Below are 24,767 nucleotides of genomic sequence, written 5' to 3'. Positions count from 1 at the left end.
TAAAAGCTGAACACATTCATCATATTCATCATAAACGTATACCATACACATTATTTCCAGGCTTCACATTAATGTAAAAGTTGCCGCTGTACATTATGCCTCCATCTATCCACTTGTAGGCGTCAGCATTTTGAAAATTAAAAAAATATTTTGAATATTTTATATTAGCGATAAATGGTAATCTTATTTGGGAATCTGATATATAAATATTGTCACTAAGGTGACACTTTTTTTTAAAAATTTTATTTTACTTGGATACATTCCCGAGGGGCTTCAATAATGGTACATAAAAATATTTTGAACCCCAGTTTGATAGGGGAAAAATCTGTGCAAGCAGAGGACAAAACAAATATCATCTGAATCCAGATTCCCCCCATACCTTAAAGTGTTAAATTTTGAACCAAATAATTTGATCAATAGCGATAAAAAGAACTTCATAAATGAAATTTTAAGAGCTTAGCGCGATTTTTTTACTTCAATAAAACAACTTTTGGAGTTAAATGGGAGCTCCCTTAGATAACGTTTGGACTGATGCTTGTAAAAAGTATATGCATTTATCATATACGTAGCTCCATTGGGGGCTCTAAACCAACCTCTGTTTTTTTAAAATGGCACATAAAAGGAAAAGGGTTTTTTTTTGGTATCAAGAGATATCATTTTTCCGTATTTGTTATTTATGCATTTTTAAGTTATCGAACGATAATCAACTTGAATCAAAGTAAAAGAACACATGTACGTCCAATCAGAATGGGACGTGTAAAGAGAGTGCCACGCTGTCAGCTGCATGATGGATTTTTCCATTTTTGACCATACACCAATGATGCTCTCGAAAAACCAGTACATTGTAAAATGCTGAATTTCAAGTAAAGCATTCACCTACAGAACACTGAAAACTGAATATTTGAAAGTGAAGTATATATAAGAACCGAATCAATTGAAGAGGTGTTTCGCTAAAATGAAGTTAATCTGATGTACAGTGGTTGTCGTCTGTTGATGTAGTTCATACGTGTTTCTCGTTTTGATGTAGATAAGACCGTTGGTTTTCCCGTTTGAATGATTAACACTAGTAATTTTTGGGGCACTTTATAGCTGCTGTTCGGTGTGAGCCAACGCTCCGTGTTGAAGGCCTTACCTTAACCTATAATGGTTTACTTATATAAATTGTTATTTGGATGTCGAGTGTCTCATTGGCACGCATACCACATCTTCCTTTATCTATTAAACATACCAAAATACATCTATAAGGGCTACTTTGCCCGAGCCAGCTGAATCCTGAGTTTCTTTGAAATTTGTATGTAAAGAACCTATTTTGAATTATCGATTTTTGGTTGTCAGTGACAAATATTTCATGAATGATAGCAATAAATACACCAGGGAGGATTTGTGTTTGTTGTTCATTTGATGAAGACATTATCTTTCAATTAGTTTAATGGAGGTCTGGAGCTGGCTTTATATATGAGACAATATCTGAAAAAGTCTAATTTTTGGAAATAAGAAAAAACAACAATTTTTTTTTAGACCCAGTATTTTGATAGCACAAATCGAAGAACACACATTAGGGATCTAGGAACTATTGTCTGTAATTCAAACAATTGTTCAATAAGGAAACAATGGCTATTTTAAAAATGGTACAAAAAAAATCCAGTTCTTTCCTGTTACCAAAGTGAATCAATTTTAAAAAGTTTCTAATGGGAATAAGGAATAAGTTTAAGACACTATTTGTGGCTTACTAGTATATCCTGCAATAGTTTATCAAATGCCAATTATTGATTTTAGCATTTGCAATACAAAAGGTTTAGAAATATACGTAAATATAGTCAGATATGTCGGTAACATGAAAGAATCTTGAGTAACAGCACAACGGTAACAGGACAGAGTTGGTAACAGAAAGGATTTTTCTGCTTTACTTTAATGTTTAAGAAAAATACATCATTTTAAATTGGTCACAATTGGAAGATAACAGCAAACAATGTCATTTATCCTTTGAAATTGTATTTGCAAGATGAAAAATCTGCCTAGGTAATGAAAAATTCTAAAATAAATTCCTTTCTGTTACTATCTACTATACTAGAATTGCACAATGTTCTCTGCTGTTATCAAAAGCAAAAAACCTATTTTTTTATTCAATATACTGTATATTATTTTGAAATTTATTTAATATGGTGGTGATAACTTATATTAAATGAAATGGTTGGCATATAGTAGATTAACTTTTCGATTCTTCAGTAAAATTGTCTTGAACATCCTTCCTGTTACTGATGATGGTTATGCTGTTACTTTTTATCAGGTAACATGACAGAACGTAACAGAAAGGAATTACGCGATAGTTTTTGTCCTTTTTATCACATTAAATGTAAGTGTATTTCCTGTGACATATAACTTTTAAAAAGATGATATAAAAACACACTTAATGCTGTGGTGCACACTTAAAAATATTCTCAGAAAGTGTAAGAAAAGGCTGTAACAGGATAGAACACCAATAAGTATTTTTCTATAAATTCTTACCTTGGATGGGCTTGAATTTTCAAACCTGGCCGCCTTTCCAACTATTTCTTTGTACTAATGCATTCAGGAAAAATTTAATGATGCTATTCACAATACATAATGGGAAAATAACTATTGGTCTTGTAAACGTTTCCACAGGTAAAAAAAACCCAGTGGTAACAGGAGGGAAATCACCCCTGGGGACAAATTTTTTTTCTGTTAAAATTTGCAAAATTTTATTACATGCTATAGTTATAACATAAAAAGACAAATTAGGGGCAAGTTTATTATATAATATATCATATATGTGAGAATCGGACGCCTGTTTAATTAATTTGGATATTATTTGAATGATTTAGTTTTCAAAAAAACACAGGGGACAACATGATTTTAGGGGGGGTTCAACATTTAAATTACAATATTTTATTGGAAGAAATATAAGAATGAGTGTTTAATTGGCAGGCCATGGTGCATTATATAATTTAGTTTATACTGAACCTTAGAATTTTCAAAAAAGATGGTTGAATAAAAAAATAATTGCTGGTGAAGTGCGGGACATGGAAATTAGACTTTTTCAGATATTGTCTCATATATATGGCAGTCCTTTGTTAATTTATTAACATTGTCATTTTGATTACTTTCTTATGTTTCCTATTCTGACATAGGACTTGGATTTCTTTTAAAGTGTGTTTAATTAACTGTGTGAATGTTAGTTCATTCTACATTTTCTAGAGGTAGAGGGGGGGGGGGGGGGTTGTGATCTCACGAAACATGTGCATTTGTGGGCCTGCATCTGTCCCAATTCAGGAGCCTCTGGCCTTTTTGATGCCGGTTTAAATAGGTGCCGTGTGTATATGTTTCCCTCTTTTCGCCCCTTTTCTATTTTTGATATTTTAATCAAAAATTTAAAATATCAAACTTTCAAAAAGTGAAATAATCAAAATTGCACGTTAGATTTAGTATTTTAAAAGTTTGATCAAATTTTTAAACTATCAAATTTAAAAACGATATTTAGAATTTTGATATTTTAATTATTTGGTTAAACTTTCTAAATTTCAAAACTTTTACGCAATTTGAAATTTTGATATTTTAAAACTTTGATCAAAATTCCAAAAATCTAAAATTTCAAAACGTCTTAAAACTTTGAATTGATAAGTGTTACACGGACCACTAAGCACCCCATGTTTACCTTCCTTTTATGTTTTGTCTCATTATTATCCATTCCGTAACCCCATCCAGACCTCATAGATCTAGTGGTTCTATAGACGATTGAGTGTAAAGTAATAATTAATATTATGACGGGTACAAAATAACAATAACGCACATACCATTCTTAGCTATATAAGTGAAATAAGAAGGAACATGTCAGTAATATATTTTAATTATTATAAGTTAATCTTATCAAAATATAATTTTATGATTATTTTTTTTTCTTTATTATTACATGTAGATCTATATGACTTTTGAAACATAATTTACTAGTAGTTTTCTGAAGCTTCTGACTTCTGACATTGATATGTACACTTCAGTTTTAAGGCCGCGTAGTTTGAGATTTCTCTGACGTCCAAAGACTGTTTTGCCATTTTGGGCGAGCAGATATCCAGGGCCCAAGCTTTCTGGTTGGACGTCAGAGCAATCTCGGACTAAGGGCTGCGGCGGCTAGTATTTTATTTACAGTGATCATTTAGTCTAGGTTGTCAAATCTAAGGTTTCGATTTCGATTACCACACATGGGGAGGTTTGTTCGTCTTAATTCAATATTAATTTTAAAAAGGTGTTTTTCCCCGTCGGAGGTCTTTGATGCTCTTCGGCTCTTCTGGTTTCCTACACCTGAAACCCGGCCATAATGTCAAGGTATCTGAAAGTAGCGTAACACATATACTAGTGCACACTTAATTCTTTTATGTTTTGGCCAACGTCGTGCAATTAACTAAACATTTTTTGTTGGCAAGATGAAAAGACTTTGTTACCGAAATTGAAGTACACCGTAATAATCATTGTCAAATTTTTTGCATCCACAATTATATACATGTTTTATGTCCGATGTTTTTATATTTAACCTCTTGTTGTCAATCATTTCGAGCAGACAATTGAACTTTCTTCTTCCTTTTGCATATCTTCCTCCGGTCCATTTTGTACTGCACCTGCTTTCATCCCAAATTCCACCACTACAATCAATCGTTATTGGAAGTACTTTATCAAATGATATAAGAGTTATATTTTGAAGAGCTTCGTTTTCGATGGTCGATCCTTGATGGGTAATAAATTTTGTACTGACTGCATGATCTAAAACAGAAATATACGATATGTTATGTAATATTATAGATTCATTCAAGGCGTATAAACACTGTACTGCATTTTTTTTATGAAATACATTTTCTCTACACACGATTGATATTATGTAATTTTGCATTTGTCCTTGACAATACACAATACTGTTTGTAATTATATATACATGTAGGGCATACAGTACAAACATATGTGTTGATGTTTTCGTAAGATTAAAGCAATACTGAAAAACATTAAAGCAACTTTGGAGATGATGATGTATTAGGGAAAAAAGACGCAAAAAAAAAAGAAAAAGAATCGAATAAAGAGCTGGAGCAGTAAATATCAGGCAAATGAGAATATTTGGTAAACATGGCCGAAAATGATAGCAAAGCACAGTGTTAGCTCCCTTTATTGTTAATTTCTAGTGCATTTCAATCAAATAGTATCTTGATAACCAGGTAATTAAAGGAAAAGAATGTTATATATTTAGCACAATTATACATTCTGAACTTAAATTAATGTAAACTTGAGAAGGTTTTTGGTTTGTCTTGTTTTCACCACTATTTGACTCTTATGCAGGTTGGCACATATACAAAACAAGGACACATGCATAAAATAACAAGTTACATTCTCAATTTTATTTACAATACTAACAAAGGGGTACAATGGGAAGCAAACAAACGAATAATTATTTTAACAAATGTTGAAAGCGTGCAAGTTATAATATAGAGAAATTTAATTTGTGAGGACCAAAATCAAGTTGCTTTGCGTTAGTATACTTTTCTGTCTTTCTAGTGAATTGAAGAAATAATTTCTACTATTCCAATTTGTTTTCTGGTCCATTGGAAGCCCGTTGCAAGTATAACTGTTTGTCCAAATTCACCATACATACCCCCTTCCCCAGTGACAGTTTAGATTTCTGTCTCATTCCAGGCAAAAAACTTAGCAGAACCTATCTGTTATAATGACTGTTTATTTATTTTTGTTCTGTCTGTTCTGTCATGTTTGCCACACAAATGGGTAATATACAAGTTAAGTTCAATCAATACGAAAGTATCATTGATGTAGGGTATCAAGCTTCATGGATTCGTGGTTCGCTCCAACCACGCAAAATATATTACTAGACGACATACATAGTTTCAAATACTCATATTAGATACATTATAATTTGTTTCGCTAGGCAAGCGTTTCTTCTACATAATACCAGTCACGCTCGATAAAAACCCGGTTTGGAATGCCAAAAACAAATACAAAATTGAAGAGTATTGAAAACAAAAAATAACAGAAAATTCCAAATTGTTTAAACCGCCAAGATAACCGTGCATGCGGTTTAAACCCGCCACATTATGTATATGCCTATTATGGGCATGTCATTAAGTGGTTGCCATTTTTTTTCTGTACATCATATTTGTTTTTCGTTTATACTTTTGTTCTTAAATGGATTTTGCTCAATCACAGTGACCTACATAGTTGTTAACTTCTAACTCCTTTGTTTATGTGGAGTTTTCTTGTTGGCAATCATACCACATATCTATTTTCGCAATAAGCATTCAATAGTACAATAGCGCGAGGACAAACGGTATACGGAAATAAATAAGTGAACTCGGTAGCAATACAATAGAATAGAAACGTTTTAGTGTAAGGTTATTATTATAGTATAATATGCGGGAATAATCTGTTTAGCATGATTACTGTATCGTATAAACAGTCACAATAGCGGAATTAACCCGATTTAATGATGCGCATTGTGCATTGAAATGAAAACTCATTGCTTTGTAATTGTCGAATTATGAGAATTATTTTCAAATCGATTTGCCTTATTTTTTCGTGGCATTTAAAGATTTGAATTTCACTATGGACACTTCACACAGTCACGTTATTGCTGTAACACTTTAAAATCAGTGTAAGATCTCACCTAAATCAGTATGTTCTTCATGTGATGTTTCATTATGACTTGTATCATTCTCTAGCTGAAAAATTGTACAAAAATAATATTTATATCATTGCGATAATAAAATGATAAGGTTCAATTTGTAATGACGTCATGCAAAATTGAAATTTAGCAGTTGTCTTTATTTCTATTTTTATTTTTTTCACACTTTCGAGATCCTTGATAGAATGTTAATGAAAAAAACATACACTGTTCTAGAGAATTGCTTAAATCTAGTTAAAAATTTTTTTTTTTTAAATTTTGTGTTACTAATATACCTTTTTAAAGAGCGCACGTCGAGTGCATACGACTATAAACTTTTTAAGACTAAATGCTATGAACAACCATTACAAGTTTTAAAGCATACAATTGGACATAAAACAGGTAAGCACACAACGCATCCCGAGTACATGTATGATGATATAAATTAGAAAACTAAGAATTTACCATTGAAATGTATCAACTGTGACTCCTTATTTGTGATTGGTTAATTGATTGATAAGTCGTTGTTGCCCAACACCGATTGCAAAATTTAAAGGCATATTTGGGACGAAAGCAACTTTTAATAAAAAAAAGTCAATTTTCCCTACATGTAGGTAGTTTCTTCAAATAAAGTCAACTTTAAATGAAACTTTTTTTACCTTAAGGTTTGGTTCACTTTCTTCATTATCTGCAGATAAACAAACTGTGTCTTTAGGGCAGGTAGATTCTTTCAAATGTAAATCCATTTCTGTGACAGTCATTTCCAATCCGCAATCTCCACAAATAGCTGGTCTAAACAGACATTCTTGTGCGTGTCTATCAATAGACATGACGCTTTCACGAACTAAGCATCCTCGTTTAACGTAGGGACAGTCAGTTATACAGTTTTGGCACTGAGCTTTGTGATTTTCTAGTTTGTACGGATCGACTAACTGTCTACAGATATCACACACAATTTTGTAATTCTTTCTAGGACACAAACGATTATGTAAATTCAGAGCTGACCTGCAAATAAATATATGAATGTCATGTAAGGCCGTACGGTGACTTATAATTGTTATACCCATTTATTTGATCTTTACATTGGTGAATGTCTCATTGGCAATTATATCACATCTACTTATTTTTATATTGGTTTTGATAGCATGTTTTAAGTCTTTTGTGTAGTTACAACTTGACAATCGGAGAATTTGAAATTTAATAAATTGTATGGTCTCTTGTTTTTATATGTTGAAGTTTTATTGTTGTCAGGAAAAAGTTTAAAGACACATCGCCTTCAACTCTTGATACTCCTGTTTGTACCATTATGAATCATTTATGTTTAGGTTTTCAAGTTTTAAAAAAATTGTACAACAAGATCTAGTAACCTTGAAATTGTGTCGTTTTAAGCCAAAAATTATTAAAATTAATTGTTACATGTAATATATCTTGTCATTGGTTTGGCGTTCGCTTTTTAAAAAGAGTGGTCTCCTCTCCTTCTCTGTTATTTCGCATGTTTACACTCGATCATATTTGGTGTCTATAATTCCTCTCTGTAAGCACTCTTAGTTGCTTACTATAGCTATATGTCTATGATTTATTTATTGGCTGATTGTCAGGTGGCGAATAGTTCATGCATATTTCAGGACGAGAAGAAATAATACTGATAACACAAGCAAACATTGAGGTTTTAAAAGGCAAATCTGTTGAACAGCTGGGTAGCAACAACACCAATTGCATGAAGCCTTTGATTTGACCTATCAAATCAAACTCATGAAATCCCTCACTCAAAACGACCGCGCTTTTAAATCTTGTGAGTGCACAAAGGATTTACATGGTTCATGGTGACTGGAAGCATCATTGATTCTAAATACATTGTAATATTTGAAGCACTTCCAAAATGATAATTCGAACACACTATACTACTTACTTCGCTACTTGCTGATTGCACCTTTTACAGCTAACAATTGAAGTGCAGTCATTTTTGTGACGTTCAAAATCAGCCGCCATTACTTCTTTTTCACAAATGTCACATGTCATTGATCTGTATGGACATTTGTCAATGTGACTGTTGATTGTTATATTAGGTTCTTTAACTCGACATCCATTTTGATTGTACTTGCAAGCAACAATACGATATTGACAGTAATTTTTGTGTTGCAGATACTGGTAGCCTTTCATATGCATTCCACAACCGGGATTTGGACAAGCAATATGTGCCTTTAAGCAAACTTTCTCATGTGTACATTTTTCCCTTTTTAATATTTCATGTCGGCAACATTCGCATTTTATTATAATATTGTTACATTTTTCTAAATGTAAATCAGCTTCTTTCCAAAGAACAATACTTCCGCAATATTGGCATGTATACACTTTGAATTTACACTTTGAAGCATGTTCCTTCACATTTCCCCTTGTCATCAATTCTTGGCAACCAGATGGTGCATATGGACAGGGAATCAGTCGATGGTGACATATATGAAGATGATCTTCAATCAGACGTCTTTTAAGTCGCTTGTCACATCCTTCTGATGGACAGTTGATCGTGGAAAACGGACACGATTCTAAATGATTTGCTAATGAACATTTGAAAGGAGTAACTTTGCACCCTACATTTGGACATTTGTTTGGTTGATATTTGCATTCGTTTACGTGTTGTGTAAAGAGATGAACATTTTCCCCTCTACAAAAGAAGCCACATTGACCATATCTGCAGTGAATTAAACAATGGTGAAGGTTTTTCGAAAGTTTCCATAAATGTATAGGATTAATAAACCTTTTCTTTTTAGATAATGTGTTGCCAGAAACATTTAGCTGCGATTTTTCTACATTGTTTTTTGAATATTTTAATGTCTTTAATCCATATCTATGAATTCTCTTAAACTTAGATTGTGCATCTGAAAGAAAAACGAGAATACAAAATTGTTATATTGTCGCTTGATACAAGTAATATTAAAATGTCTTTTGAATAACGTATTAAGAAAATATATATTTTAAACAAACACACAACTTCATGACAATCATACTACATGTAGTATATACGGACTGGTATTATTGGGGGCGAAATGACCAATTGAAATATGACAATATATGTCATGAAATGTACATGTATTTTTAAATTTTAAATTATGTTCCCCTAAAAAATAAATTTATGAACACAACATGACTGTACATCCCTTAGGTCGGAAACTGGAATAAATGATTTTATCGTTCGAAAGGAAACTCACATGTTGTGGTTGGTATTTTCACAATAAAATGTAAATGTTAATATCATATCACCCCTGAGCTCTATAACAAAAAAAATGAAAATGTTTTAGTTACTTCGAAGTTAACTATGAAACCCGTATACATAAAGTTAACTTTCTTTAAAAGAAAATCCTTAATGTAACTTAAATTTTCTGAAATACTGCTAATGAATAATTGTTATTGTCTTTCCATATAATAATTTGCCAACAGATTAACTGTATGCAGCCAGTGAGTTTTAAAATGACACGTAACAGCACTGCGCAAGTTCGGTATCATTTAAGAAAATAAAACAATTAAATGCATATTTTTAAAAAAAAAGTTCAAAGTTGTATGCAAAATTCTACCATAAAAAATGTGACATAGCCTAAGAAGTACTCTAAGTTTCATTTGGCACAACAGTGTCATTCGGGAACATTTGGTGTAGTTTTATTTTTACAAAATATACATGTAGCTATAACGCGGCAAAATGTTAAATACTGTAACGGTAAGATATCATAAAAGCATATCCAAAATAATTGTTGAAACCACCGATACCTGCATGTTTCAAAATGACCACATTTGGAATAAAATCGAAAATAAAGGTCATTGGAATGAAATCATATTCAACCATTATTCCGTAATAGGGCATAATATAAATCTAAATCTGAGCATGCATTTCGTATCAATTTACGCAACTAAAACAGTTTGGTTGCCGCAAATATGAAAGTGTTTATTACGAAAATATTAAAATTTCATGGCGCATGACATCTTTTAATATTTCCTTATTTGTAATATTAGCACTAGTATGTTTAAACAGTACTGTAAATCAATACTACTTTTATCCTTGGTACCTCAAATTTCTTTATTAATATACCAGGAAAAATACAATCACTATCTTATAATATTTACATTTTTTTTTTAGTACTTCAAACATGATTTTCTATTGAATTAACAAACCTTCACCCCCAGTCACTCACAACCCGAGCAATCCAGTCGTTATACATGTACATGTATTCGGACTCACTATCCATCGCTACTGACCGATAAAGGGCGCTCGATCAATCGAGTTAAATATACCTTAGTCCATAATACAATCATGCATCGCTTATTCAGAAAACATAAGACTTACCCGTTATACATTTGATAACCCGACTAAATATCTGAGCTCTATTGAAATGTCGGTCTCTCCAAGTACTGGTACATGTATGTAGTGGTAGTGGAGATTTCCATATATGAATACATTTAAACATTTTTAATGGTAAAGGAATTGTACATTTTTCCATGATCACCGACACAATTTTGTGCCTCCCCTTCGTTTCGATATACTTTATTATCGCGATATTTATCATGGCTTGGCATCCTTCGTCAGCTAGGAAATTGTTTGTGATGAATAAAACTGTTGATTTTGATTGGTCGATTTCGTCATCAACCAAGGCGTGTAGCACTGGTTGTCCTATTGCTTGACCAGAATCATTGACCAGACATCCTCGTCTCTTAAAATATTTGACCACTGGCTCAATACGAATGGAATCACGTTCGCAATAAGAACAGAACACATGGTATCTTTCTGTATCCAATTGAAGGAACGATTTACACCGGCTATTCATATTGTGGCACCGTTAACAATCTGTAATAAATATGGAAAACATTATCATGTAATCACGCAGGATTGATTCAAAGCAATTGTTTTAAATTTGGATATATTGTACACAGTCACATTCTTTTTCTCGTGAATTTCAAATAGAAAAAGATAACTTAAAAGGACGTGGGATCTGCCTTATTTGAAAAACAAAATGATTAACATCGAAAAAAAGCCGCATGATTTTGTCATTTTAAAGCTTTAATATCACATGAAAAGTGCTTTACTTCCTTATTTGAAAAAAAGACACCTGATGATTTGAAAGCTCGTGTATTTGATCCTTTGTTATTGACCTATAATTGTAAAAAAGAATATTGATGCATATGTTTTTTTATATCTTCTGACAATGCGACGTAAATAAATACTATACTTGGCAAGGTTGTGGTAGAAAATCATTAAAAGGAGGTCCTTGATATCAATTATTATTCATTTTCGTCACTTTCTTGGACGAGATTATTTATTTTCACTTCTTACAAGGTCAGCGAATCATTTCAAAAAGCCTAACTCCCTCCCTCCATAACAACATTCGATTACGTCAAAGTGTTGAATAAAATGTTTATTTTGATATTTAAACTATATTTGATTTAAGTTAAAAAGCAGCATTTGTTTTACTCCAACCTGCTGTTGAATGAAGTGGAATACGATTTAAACGCAAATGTAAATTAAGAGATGCAGTATGATTTTCAATGAGACAACAAGTAACAAGAATGTCAACAACTAGAGAGCAATATATGGCCTTCGTCAATAAACAAAACCCATACCGTATAAGCAAACTATAAAAGACCTCGGCATGAAAAAATGATACGATTCAAAAGAGAAACCCAACGACCTGATTAGTACAACACACGAAAAACAAAGAAGTAAGACATCAATCAAACAACGACAACCACTGATTTCTAGACTCGCGACAGGCATGTTTGTACTTGGAGCGTACCGGGGTTAAACATGTGTTGGGCGCTCAACCCTTCCTTAAATATGTTACAGTGTGTTGCAGAACTTTCCTTGTATATAATGGTTTGCTTAACCAACTACCATTTACATTCAGATTCTGATTCATTGCTTGCTTACCGCCAAATTGCAAATATCATATTAATTTTTGGGGCGGAACATTTGGACAAGTAGTTTATACTTGAAAAAAAGAGTGTTTGGTAGTTCGCTACGGGCCATCTTCACTTTATTTTGGGTCTATACAAAGTCGGGCTAGCAGAGAATTATGTTGTTTGTCTTTATTTGTATGTTGGTTTTTTTTTTCCGGCGGGGTACAGTATTGATGTGGTCTGTTCAATATATTGGATAATTACTATTATCCTTTTTTGTATTCAACTCGTTTAATGTAGACAAGTATAACATATTGCCTGCAGCAAGCGTGCCACTCTCCCTCAACGTGTCTGGTTGATGTATGGTTAGATGAACTATTGATGCGATGCTTACCAATGTATCAATGTTTGGCCGACACTTTATAAGAACTTAAAGGTTATATTTTTGGGGGTTCTGTATCTACTTAATACAAGTATATGTTAAAATACGTTTTACTTACATTTAACTTTAGCTTGTTTTCCAATTCAAAACATACTGATTTTATACATGAACTCTTTAAATCTCACACAAATCAAAATAGATGTTTAATAATACAAACCATCAATAAAAGTAACTAAATATAGATTTTTAATAACAAAAACATTACTCAAGTACTTCACGCTGTAGTAATCTGGTTTTTAAAAGTAAAATCCTTCACATATTTTTATTCCTATAGCTACCCACAGTTAAATCCAGTAAGTTAAAATGACATCAACTCATATTTAACTGTAACGCTATATGCCGCGCAGAAAATGAATTTATTAGGTAATAATGCAGAAGGATGTCAATTAAGCTGAAGTAGACATATCCTTTGATTATACATAATCCTGAGGTGTTGCCAACATATTTTTTTCAACATAATTTATATAACGTACAAATTTACATATATATATATAATGTACACAGCCATGTATCACCATCATTGCTGGTGATCCGAAGGATAAATCTGTTGTAGAGTTGTCACTGACTCAGACGTACTTATATATATATTTAATTTCTGTGACTGTATATTGCATTAATTTGTAGGATCCTTTACTATAGATAATTGAGCTGAGCTGTAACAATAACATCTCCATGCCTTATATATCATGTACTGTAGTACGACGCTAGATTAAAACTGACGAGGAAAGGTAACACACGGCCACCGAAAGCTTTATTTCGAAGCCCAGGTGGTCGTGTGGTCTAGCGGGACGGATACAGTGCAGGCGATTTGGTGTCACGATATCTAAGTAGCACGGGTTCGAATCCCGGCGAGGGAAGAACACAAAATTTGCGAAAGCAAATTTACAGATCTAACATTGTTGGGTTGATGTTTAGACGAGTTGTATATATATATTGTAGCTGTATTCCCTTTCTTATACTGTATATGTCATAATGCTGTTCCCCTTCTCCACTGACTTTCTAAACAACTTGCTATGGAAAATGTGAGACAAAAGACAACGAAATCATAATTCGAAGAAAAAACAGCCCATGACAACAAACAAAAGTAGGTGAATACACTGACCACTTCCATATTAACGGGTTGTTCATGACAGGTGAAATATCTGTGTTTCATGATCAAAGCAAAGAAAAGGGAATTGTGGCTTAGATAATTCATAGTTATCTGTGAGCTTATTAGAACATGTATATTACTAAACGGTCAACACAATTATGACGGCCATCTAAGAGATGAATTCAAGGTTAATTGTGAAAGGAAACGCAATCTACGGGTAAATAATTATAAATCAATACCGAACGAGAAGTTAGTTTAACTATGCATATGGCGGTTCAACAGACAAGTGATTGGAACGAAAAACAGAAAGAACATCCATGTAAAAAATGTTGGATAGGTGTTTTTGTTTTAATTTTGTTCGACTGTAACGCTTGCTTATAGGATAAGTGACAATTTTGCTTTGTCCTATCGATTTTTGTCGTCTCTTTTCCCTCGGTTGCGGTTGTTATCTCGGGTATTAACATATGTTTACTGATTGTCTTTCTCTAAGCAGTAGAATCCATATTAAAGAGGGACGATTAATCGGTGGTGCAGGATGCATGAGTATACAGCCACGAACGGTCATACTGTAAGAGTACGATACTATGCAGGTTAAAAACCTGGTTGTAAAACTGTTCGAATGTTCCGTTTGTTGGCTGTTGCAGGGGAAAACATGATATATGAAGGTTAAATGCATAGTGGCAAACATAACACGATATCAGGGCGAGATATGAAATTGAAATCTTCTATGCACTAAAACAACATGATGAACCGCATTTTTTTTTGTGTTGCATGTAGTTTACAGATAGGCGTGTTAACCTACCCTTGTATATGTAAAGCAACTGGTTGAAAAAGAAGGCATTTAAAAAAGAAACTTTTGCATTGAAGCCCAAATATCCTTACAAAAAAGAGAACGAAAGCAAACAAATACAAAACATAAACAAACTCACCATTAATGGCTTCCTTTGTTAATGAAAATTTAAATGGCATGTGATATTTGTCAATATTGAATTCAATTTTAAGTGCACAAATGTAACATACCTGGCGAAATACTTCCCTTTAAAAGTCAAGGTAAAAACGCAGATTAAAATTTATTCGGATTTGGGTCAGTGCCGAAGAATGATGCAATGACAGACGGATCGATATCATCCAAGCTCTTGTTTGATTATTTGGGAACATTCACCCTCTAAGAACATAAACAAACTGTTTCTTGTTTAATATGATGACATTCAATATACATTTTTTGTAATAGTTATCAGCTGATTGATCCAAATATGTTGTTAAACTCCGTTATATACATGTATACCATACATGACCCATTTTCTTTAACTTTCAGTTAGTCTTTGGAAATTTTCCTTCTCTTGTATATATTTGGCACACATGGGAACTGGTACGTTTATTTTCGTGAACTACCAGTTATGGGTCGCATAAAGATGACTCTACGGTATTGTTATAGATATAGGAAGATGTGGTGTGAGTGCCGATGAGACAACTCTCCATCCAAATAACAATTTATAAAAGTAAACCATTATAGGTCAATGTACGGCCTTTAACACGGAGCCTTGGCTCACACCGAACAACAAGCTATAAAGGGCCCCAAAATTAAACCATAACAGGGGAAATAATAAAAAATAGCAGGAGTATTAATACATCCTACATGAAATATTCGCCACTGGACGCTAAGCAACCAACAATCAATCAATTGGTATTGTTGTTTTGGTTTGTCGCTCAAATAAGAATGGTTTATGTTACAAAAAAGAGAGAAGAATCCAAGGTTGGAATCAAACACATTTAATCAAAGAAAGCATACAACGTCCAAAAAGCAAAACGAAGTAAATAATTTTCAGATACATTTAAGGATTACAAAAAAGCCCGTGAAGGAGACAACAAACATAAAAGACGAAACTCGTGTGCTACGGAAGTTACCGATTCCTGTTCCAATATTTTCACCTATCGGCAACATACGTACTTATTTACATAATTACAGCTCTTGTGTGCCATCAACGTGTATAGAGTAGTAACGAATACTTTCCACTTTTATCGGTCGCTATAAGTTTTCTGTAATATTCACAAAGTGCGTTGCCTTGCCTTTGCCTTTACAGTTCTCCTCCATGTCTCTCTTTTTTACATTCTGGGATTCACTGTACTGCTGTGTGAGTGATATCTTCTTTATATATCGGATTTTAGAATGGAATACAGACAGTTTGTTTTGGTCGTGCTCTATCAGTCTCCGACATTCTGATCCACACAAAAGTATACAGGTAAGACACAGCTGCTCTAAAGTTTGAGTTTGCTACGAATGACTTCAAAAACAAAGATAGGACTAGCGTGTTATACACCATTTTGTATATAATTCAGTTTAGATTTACCGCAAAGCAAGTTTTAATAGTTGGATAGGCAACCAAGAAATCGAAATGTAACACATGTTGGCGACCGGTAGAGATTTTTTTTCCACAAATGTGAATTAAGCACCTTGTGTTAAATTATAGTAAATAGGCATTTTTTTTTAGAGACAAGTGCCTGTGATTTAAAATGAAATGTTTAAATATGTTTATACTATAATATATGTTAAAAATGGTGCAGCAGCTGAAATTAAAAAGTTCAAAAGCTCAAAGTTCAATTACTCGTAAAGTGTGCATTTTCATTGACGTGACCGATAGTTACAGATTATCTATTCTAAGTTTTAATAGATGTGGGAAGTGAAAGGACAACCACTCCAATGGTCGAGAAATTTGATCGTTCCCGCCTCATTCTGTATGCGTATCCAAAGTCAGGAGCCTGCATGCAAATCAGTTGTCGTTGCCTGTCATATTTGTATTGTTTGATATAAAATGGATTTACGTAAAGAGTGTGCGTTATACACCCATGCGTTTAAAATTTTGTTCACTTTACTTGATGAAAATTAAAACATTTACAAATAGACAAGACTTATGAGTTGTGGTTCTCTGGAGGTGTGCCTAAGTTGGCGGGAGTTGTAAAAATACAGATAATGCATTTTGTAAACATTGCACATAATTTTTTATGAACATTGTTTAGCAAAACAATGTGTGTATGTTGTAGATTAATAAAGCAAATTAACATGTATTAATAATTGATATTTCAATATTAAATTTTAGTGTGCAATATATCAGTGCACAATAAAAGTTAACGTTCATTATTTCAAGACAAGATGGCGTGTATGTCGACTGAAACTTAAAGCTCCGCACCGTGATGTGAAGCAATAATGAATACAATATGTGTATTCATCCGTGTATCATCTTCACTGGTATTCCAAAGCATGGATAAGTCGTAGAGTTGACACTTGTCTGAACGTACTTTAAGGATGTTCGCTACTCTGTTAAAAAATAACAAGCTTTTTAAAAGATTGTTATGAATTGATAGTATATAAGTAAAGAAACTAAAAAATTAGAAAAAAATGGAGGGTCTGTGTGCTCGTTTCGGAGATATAAGCCATTGAAAATTTGGCGGGAAATAATTCTCTCTAGATTTTTCTTACATTTAACATTGGCAACTTTTTGTTTCAAAAACAATCAAAAAATAACAAGAATTTTATAAAATTTTGAAATATGGCTTTTTAACCTATATGTAATAAAATTATGAAAAGAAAAGTAGGGGTTTGTGTGCAAATTTTTTTAATGACAATACATGGATAAAACCAGAGGATTCCGAAAACCTGGCAAAAAATCAAAAAAAGAGAGGAGCAAACATCCTTAAATAAATATTTATGTGACTGCATCTTACGATTCCTTTACGATAGATAGTTTAGCTAATCTGCAATCGATTCCATCTCCATGCCTTATATATATCTAGATTCTACTGAAGAGGAAAGGTAACACTAGGGCACTGAAAGCCGAATTTAATCTAGGTGGCCGAGTGCTCTGGAAGGCTAGAAACAGTGCAGGCAGTGTTGTATCGATATCTTAATAGAATAAGTCGAATCCATGCAAGGGAAGAACAAAATTTATTTCTGCAAATTTGCAGATTAAACATTGTTGTGCTAACATTCATCATAGCATTTGCAAGAGGGTTCACAGCATCATTCAGCCCTAATGCAGGATTCACTGCAGATACATTTATGCTGCGTTGACGCGTAATTCGAATTCGATGTGCATTATTAACTAATTCGAATAAGTCTCATTTACTATTACGAATATGTATGAGTTTTAAGATTAATTCGCATTCTAAACAAATACGAATCGGAATGCGCGTCAAATTCGTTTTACTATTAACACAGAAATTTGCATTCGATTCAATTTCAATTCGAATTAAATGTACGTGTGAACGAGGCATAAGTTGCTGAAAATGAAACTGCTTTCATCTGTTCAAATAGTTTGTGTTTTAAAATTAGTTGATAAAATAATTATATGTATGGAGTTAGTGACAAATGAACATATGCAAAAAAGGACCAAATGATATGGTTTACTATGCGAAAAAATATTCAGTTATTAAGAACGTACTTTGACCTATAATGTTTACTTTATAAATTGTGACTTGAATGGAGAGCTGTCTCATTGGCACTCATACCACATCCTCCTATATATATGACAGTTATGCAATACAAATGGATAATAACTAAATAAATATTGCTGTTTCAGTATTGACCCTGTTTAATATGCAGGCATTAGAAAATACTTATTCAATCCAGTCGTAAGAAGAAAGGCAACTCTAAGTATATACAGTAAGGAAATATGGTATAATTGCAAATGACACAACTGTCCACTAGACACCAAATGACTTTGATACAGCGAATACAAGTCACTGGTAAGCCTTCATCAGTGAACAAATCCCACCCATTTATTAAGTTATGAAAGGCCACGACATGACGAAATCAATGTAAACATACCAATAATTAACAGATTCCTTTTGTTTTCAACTACAAAAGAGTATACAATGATAAAATGCAAGCAAAAATAGATTATAACCTACTTTCTATGTAGTTATAAGGCTCTGATTTTAACTTACTTTCTCCCTAGTTACAAGGCTCTGCAGCTCTGACTGTTTCTTACTTTTTATGCAGTTACAAGGCTCTGACTGTTACTTTCTATGCAGTTACAAGGCTCTGTCTGTAACTTACTTTCTGTGCAGTTGCAAGGCTCTGACTGTTACTTACTTACTATGCAGTTACAAGGCTCTGACTGTTTCTTACTTACTATGCAATTACAAGACTCTGACTGTTTCTTACTTACTATGCAGTTACAAAACTTTGGCTGTTTCTCACTTACTATGCAGTTACAAAACTTTGGCTGTTTCTCACTTACTATGCAGTTACAAGACTTTGGCTGTTTCTCACTTACTATGCAGTTACAAGACTTTGGCTGTTTCTTACTTTCTATGCAGTTACAAGGCTCTGACTGTTTCTTACTTACTATGCAGTTACAAGACTTTGGCTGTTTCTTACTTTCTATGCAGTTACAAGGCTCTGACTGTTTCTTACTTACTATGCAGTTACAAGACTTTGGCTGTTTCTTACTTTCTATGCAGTTACAAGGCTCTGACTGTTTCTTACTTACTATGCAGTTACAAAACTTTGGCTGTTTCTCACTTACTATGCAGTTACAAGACTTTGGCTGTTTCTTACTTTCTATGCAGTTACAAGGCTCTGACTGTTTCTTACTTACTATGCAGTTACAAGACTTTGGCTGTTTCTTACTTTCTATGCAGTTACAAGGCTCTGACTGTTTCTTACTTTCTATGCAGTTACAAGACTTTGGCTGTTTCTTACTTTCTATGCAGTTACATTTGTACAAGGCTCTAACTGTTACTTACTTTCTATGCAGTAACAAGGCTCTGACTGTTACTTACTTTTTATGCAGTTACAAGGCTCTGACTGTAACTTACTTTCTATGTAGTTACAAGGCTCTAACTGTTACTTACTTTCTATGCAGTTACAAGGCTCTGAATGTTACTTACTCATGTTACTTTCTTTGCAGTTACAATGGTCTGACTGTAACTTACTTTCTTTGCAGTTACAATGGTCTAACTGTTACTTACTTTCTGTAAGGGATATAAGCCGATAACAGTCCATTCTGTAAAATATTGGACAGGTCTGAGGCCGCAGGCCGAAGACCTGTTCAATATTTTACAGAATGGACTGTTAGAGGCTTATATCTTACTTAAAACATTGTTTAACACGTCGATAAAAGTTAAAATAAAAGAAAAGCCAGCAAAGATTTATTTTCATCAAGTATGAAAATTGTTTTGTGAATAAACTTTCTTTACATTAAAATATATCCTACATGTTGGCCCCTTTAAACAATAACTAAACTTAATACAAATAGACAAAAAGAAAGTACAGCTGAAGGTAAACAACATGTATTGCTACATGAAGAATAACAGTAAGACACAGGGTATGTGTATCGTGATTTTTACGTGCGCAAGGACTACTCACATTTTCTGCTCATAGTGTCCGTGGATACCATTACATACGGTTTGTGTTTCAAAATGGATAAAGTGATGAAAGTATGTTTTAAATGCAAAAACGAAGAAAAAGATGTCGTTGCATGTATTAGTGATTGTGTTGTTTCAAACTTTGGATTAAAATCAAATGTGTAATTGGAATCTATTCAGATACAGTATTCAGTGTGGATTACAAAGAGGATATAGACAAAGCAGCTAACAATGGTTAGTTTTATATATATTATATTTCAAAATGTAGTCCTCCTCTTTTAGTTTCTTGTTTCTTCTTGGGTTTTATTTTTACCAAGTGAATGAAAAAAGAAAAAGAATAGGATATGAAAACAGGTTCTTGTTGAACCATATCGAGTGCACCGCAGTCGATTTTATTACAAATACATATTAATTAATCTGAACAAATGAAGAAATAGCAACATGCAATCAGTTATATTCTTTTATTGGATTTTTCAAGAGACTGTACCCAAACGGTACCACCTGAATACACCCCCCCCCCTTTTCTGTTTTTTTTCTTTCTGCAAGGTCGTGTCGCTCTTTTTTTTCGTTTATTTGTTTATTGAGTCCTTTGTGTTTTATAAATGTTACCGAAATATATTCTTGTCTCGATCTTCTTTTGAAAAAAAAAATCTCTCATAAAACGATCACTGCAAAAAAGTGCGAATCGGAAACACGATTGGTTTGTTTGACAGATAAAATGCGGTAATGTGTTCCTTTATTCTACTTTCCATATTCATCGTGGTTCATGAGCGAAGTGTAGCATTATATTTATATTTAAGCAATAATATCAGACTTAAAAAAACAATATTTCTTAATCAAATTAGAAACTTGAATATTATTAAAACTATTATAGTCCCCTAGTTCATGAAGGAAGTTCAACATTCGCACTTTCTACACAGGATAAGGTTTAGTTTGTTCATGGCCCTTGTATTGTAGCATGATCTATCAAATTAAAAAATAATTACTTCATTGCTTTATTCATTTTTAATTGTAGTTGAAACTGATGTTAGGAAGAATAAGAGCAACACCAGAGGTCAATTTTGATAGTCTAAAGACGGATGAGGATAACTCTTTTGAAAAAAGAAATAAATTCATAAAATCCAAAGAACAAGACTTTCAACGAGCATAATCAACTTATTGAATTAGTCTTAAAAGAGACAACCCCAAAACACGAGAAAATGGCTGTGATATTAGTATTGGATGTGTTAAAAATCAATTTGAAAGTGATTTCTTTTCCTCAAGAAACCGTTTTGATGAGTGACAAAGTTATTGTATTGGAAAGTGACTTTAATAAAATGTTTTTATTTAACTGTCATTTGTTCTTTGGTTGTATTTAATGTTTACAAGATGAAAACAATTGGGGTATTAATAGGTTTTTTATTTGAGTGATTTAACTATCATTTACCTGTAAGAATCAGTTATGCTACCTTTAGCTGTCCAATATTTTTAAGAAAGAGGAGGGCTATTCTTAAAAATATTGGACAGCTAAAGGTGACATAATGGTTTCTTACAGGTAAATGATAGTCCAATCACTGAAATAAAGAACAGGTAAAACAATAGAATGACGTCACAACAATGTTTTAATTGCAGTTACAATGGTCTGACTGTAACTTACTTTCTATGCAGTAACATGGCTCTGACTGTAACTTACTTTCTATGCAGTTACAAGGCTCTAACTGTTACTTACTTTTTATGAAGTTACAATGGTCTGACTGTAACTTACTTTCTATGCAGTTACAAGGCTCTAACTGTTACTTACTTTCTTTGCAGTTACAATGGTCTGACTGTAACTTACTTTCTTTGCAGTTACAATGGTCTGACTGTAACTTACTTTCTATGCAGTTACAAGGCTCTAACTGTTACTTACTTTCTTAACAGTTACAATGGTCTGACTGTAACTTACTTACTATGCAGTTACAGGGCTCTAACTGTTACTTACTTTCTATGCAGTTACAAGGCTCTGACTGTTACTTACTTTCTATGCAGTTACAATGGTCTGACTGTTACTTACTTTCTATGCAGTAACAAGGCTCTGACTGTTTCTTACTTTCTATGCAGTAACAAGGCTCTGACTGTTTCTTACTTTCTATGCAGTTACAAGGCTCTGACTGTTACTTACTTTCTATGCAGTTACAAGGCTCTAACTGTCACTTACTTTGTATGCAGTTACAATGGTCTGACTGTAACTTACTTTCTATGCAGTTACAAGGCTCTAACTGTTACTTACTTTCTTTGCAGTTACAATGGTCTGACTGTAACTTACTTTTTTGCAGTTACAATGGTCTGACTGTAACTTACTTTCTATGCAGTTACAAGGCTCTAACTGTTACTTACTTTCTTTGCAGTTACAATGGTCTGACTGTAACTTACTTACTATGCAGTTACAAGGCTCTAACTGTTACTTACTTTCTATGCAGTTACAAGGCTCTGACTGTTACTTACTTTCTATGCAGTTACAATGGTCTGACTGTTACTTACTTTCTATGCAGTAACAAGGCTCTGACTGTTTCTTACTTTCCATGCAGTAACAAGGCTCTGACTGTTTCTTACTTTCTATGCAGTTACAAGGCTCTGACTGTTACTTACTTTCTATGCAGTTACAAGGCTCTGACTGTAACTTACTTACTATGTAGTTACAAGGTTCTGACTGTTACTTACTTTCTATGCAGTTACAAGGCTCTGACTGTTACTTACTTTCTAAGCAGTTACAAGGCTCTGACTGTTACTTACTTACTATGTAGTTACAAGGCTCTGACTGTTTCTTATATGCAGTTACAAGGCTCTGACTGTTACTTACTTTCTATGTAGTTACAAGGCTTCGGCTGTTACTTTCTTTCCATGCATATACAAGGCGCTGACTGTTATTCACTTTTTATGCAGTTACATGTTGTACAGAGCTTACATCTGCATGTTCTAATATTTTCGGAATACGTCGAAAATATCCAGAAATCGTCGCCACTTTGCTTATTTAAATATTACACTAAAGAAATCGGATACGGGTCACGGAAATTATAATTTTATTGAAATGATAAGGAATTTTGAAAAAAATGTCTTTTTAACTTTAATTTAAGTGATAAACAGGTTGCCGGGGCAGAAAATAAATATACACAACAATATACACCATTCAAACGAAACATGATGATTGTTGTTGCAAAAATCAAGGTTCCTGAGCTGTTTTAAAAATCGAAGCGGGAGGCGTTTAACATTGCAGTATAAATTACAGGCTAAAATGGCTGAAACTTCGACTTGAAAATTTGCTAGCAAGGTCATTAGAAAAGTAGGTTGCCGGGTAAAATTTGATACTTGAATGTCCAAAGAATAAGCAAACCTTTTATGTGTAGTCGTTGAACTCTAGGTTCCCACGTCAAGTTAAAATAGGAAAAACATTGGTTGCTTATATAGGGAATCACTGAAGCGTGACTGGAGCGGGCCCCCTCTTAGGTCAGTCAGTGGGCCCCCACTTATGCTGGATCCGCCACTGTACCAAGCCAGTCCAGTTCTTACTATTATCACGTGGTACAATTCTCATTTACGTATTATGAATATTAATTAGCAAAAGCACTACTAATTTGTGGCTACAATGAAGATCGTGTGCCAATTGAAATATAATTGCATTCTTAGTACAAAATTTAGTTAAGTTGGAATGGCTTTCAGTCGATTTTTAAGGTGATTAAATTAGATACATACATGCAGATGTCGTATTAACTTATTAAAATATCAGTTTGTACGTCTATCTTACAATTGATATAGTACAAGTACACACCCGTGATATCGCGGGTCCGTGTCTGAATTAAAGTATATAACTATGCCTAAGCCTTATTTTAGTAATTGGTATTGTCATCTGATAAAGTCATGTCGATTATAAGATACACAGTTTTCTCTGCTTTCAAATCTTTCTGTTTGAACCCGTCGACCTGGAACTTATCAATTATTGGAAATATTAATTATTTGGAAAACAAAAGGTTCAGGCTATCCAGGAATGGGGTATTTTTTAATCAACAGCATTGTCCTATATTAGTTATCTTAGAAAGTCTTGCTGATTGCTGAATAAAGCTACAATAGGGAACAATTTGACAATGATTGAATTTAGTAGTGTCAGCCCTTTGATTATGACCGTGTATATAGCAAAATCCTAAATACACCGTTTGGTGGTGCGCCTGTCAAATGCGGAACGTACAGATAAGGTAATAGCTAACAGGTGAATATACTATTGGTATCGGTATCGGATTAGACCCGGAACTTGTTAATTATTGGCAATATTAATTATGTGGAAAACAAAAGGGTCTGGAGTGGTGTAATTT

At 33.3% G+C, this 24,767-nt stretch overlaps 1 protein-coding gene and 1 long non-coding RNA gene across 6 annotated transcripts; one reads left to right on the top strand and one right to left on the bottom strand.

The window, feature by feature from the left end:
- Positions 1 to 3,847: 3,847 nt before the first annotated feature.
- Positions 3,848 to 15,275, bottom strand: LOC139488062 (uncharacterized). Of its 5 annotated transcripts, none has more exons than XM_071273436.1 (6): positions 15,100 to 15,275; positions 11,001 to 11,498; positions 8,577 to 9,543; positions 7,327 to 7,672; positions 6,671 to 6,725; positions 3,848 to 4,770 (listed from the first exon to the last, which is right to left on the bottom strand). In XM_071273436.1, the coding sequence occupies exons 2-6, from the start codon at positions 11,476 to 11,478 to the stop codon at positions 4,451 to 4,453; spliced, it is 2,166 nt and encodes a 721-aa protein (XP_071129537.1). In that variant the 5' UTR covers positions 11,479 to 11,498; positions 15,100 to 15,275; the 3' UTR covers positions 3,848 to 4,450. The 5 variants fall into 5 exon arrangements, with proteins under 5 accessions (XP_071129537.1, XP_071129509.1, XP_071129518.1 ...); XM_071273408.1 differs by having other exon boundaries at positions 15,009 to 15,123; XM_071273417.1 differs by lacking the exon at positions 15,100 to 15,275 and adding an exon at positions 13,195 to 13,382.
- Positions 15,276 to 20,062: 4,787 nt separating this feature from the next.
- Positions 20,063 to 21,775, top strand: LOC139488058 (uncharacterized). The gene is made up of 2 exons (XR_011655924.1): positions 20,063 to 20,679; positions 21,461 to 21,775. It is a non-coding gene; the product is annotated as an uncharacterized lncRNA (long non-coding RNA).
- The last annotated feature ends 2,992 nt before the right edge of the window (positions 21,776 to 24,767 follow it).

Source organism: Mytilus edulis, chromosome 1, assembly GCF_963676685.1.
Source record: "Mytilus edulis chromosome 1, xbMytEdul2.2, whole genome shotgun sequence".
NCBI classification, from domain to species: Eukaryota; Metazoa; Mollusca; class Bivalvia; order Mytilida; family Mytilidae; genus Mytilus; species Mytilus edulis.
The sequence above is the reverse complement of the archived record's forward strand: the minus strand, read 5'-3'. Positions and strand labels throughout refer to the sequence as shown.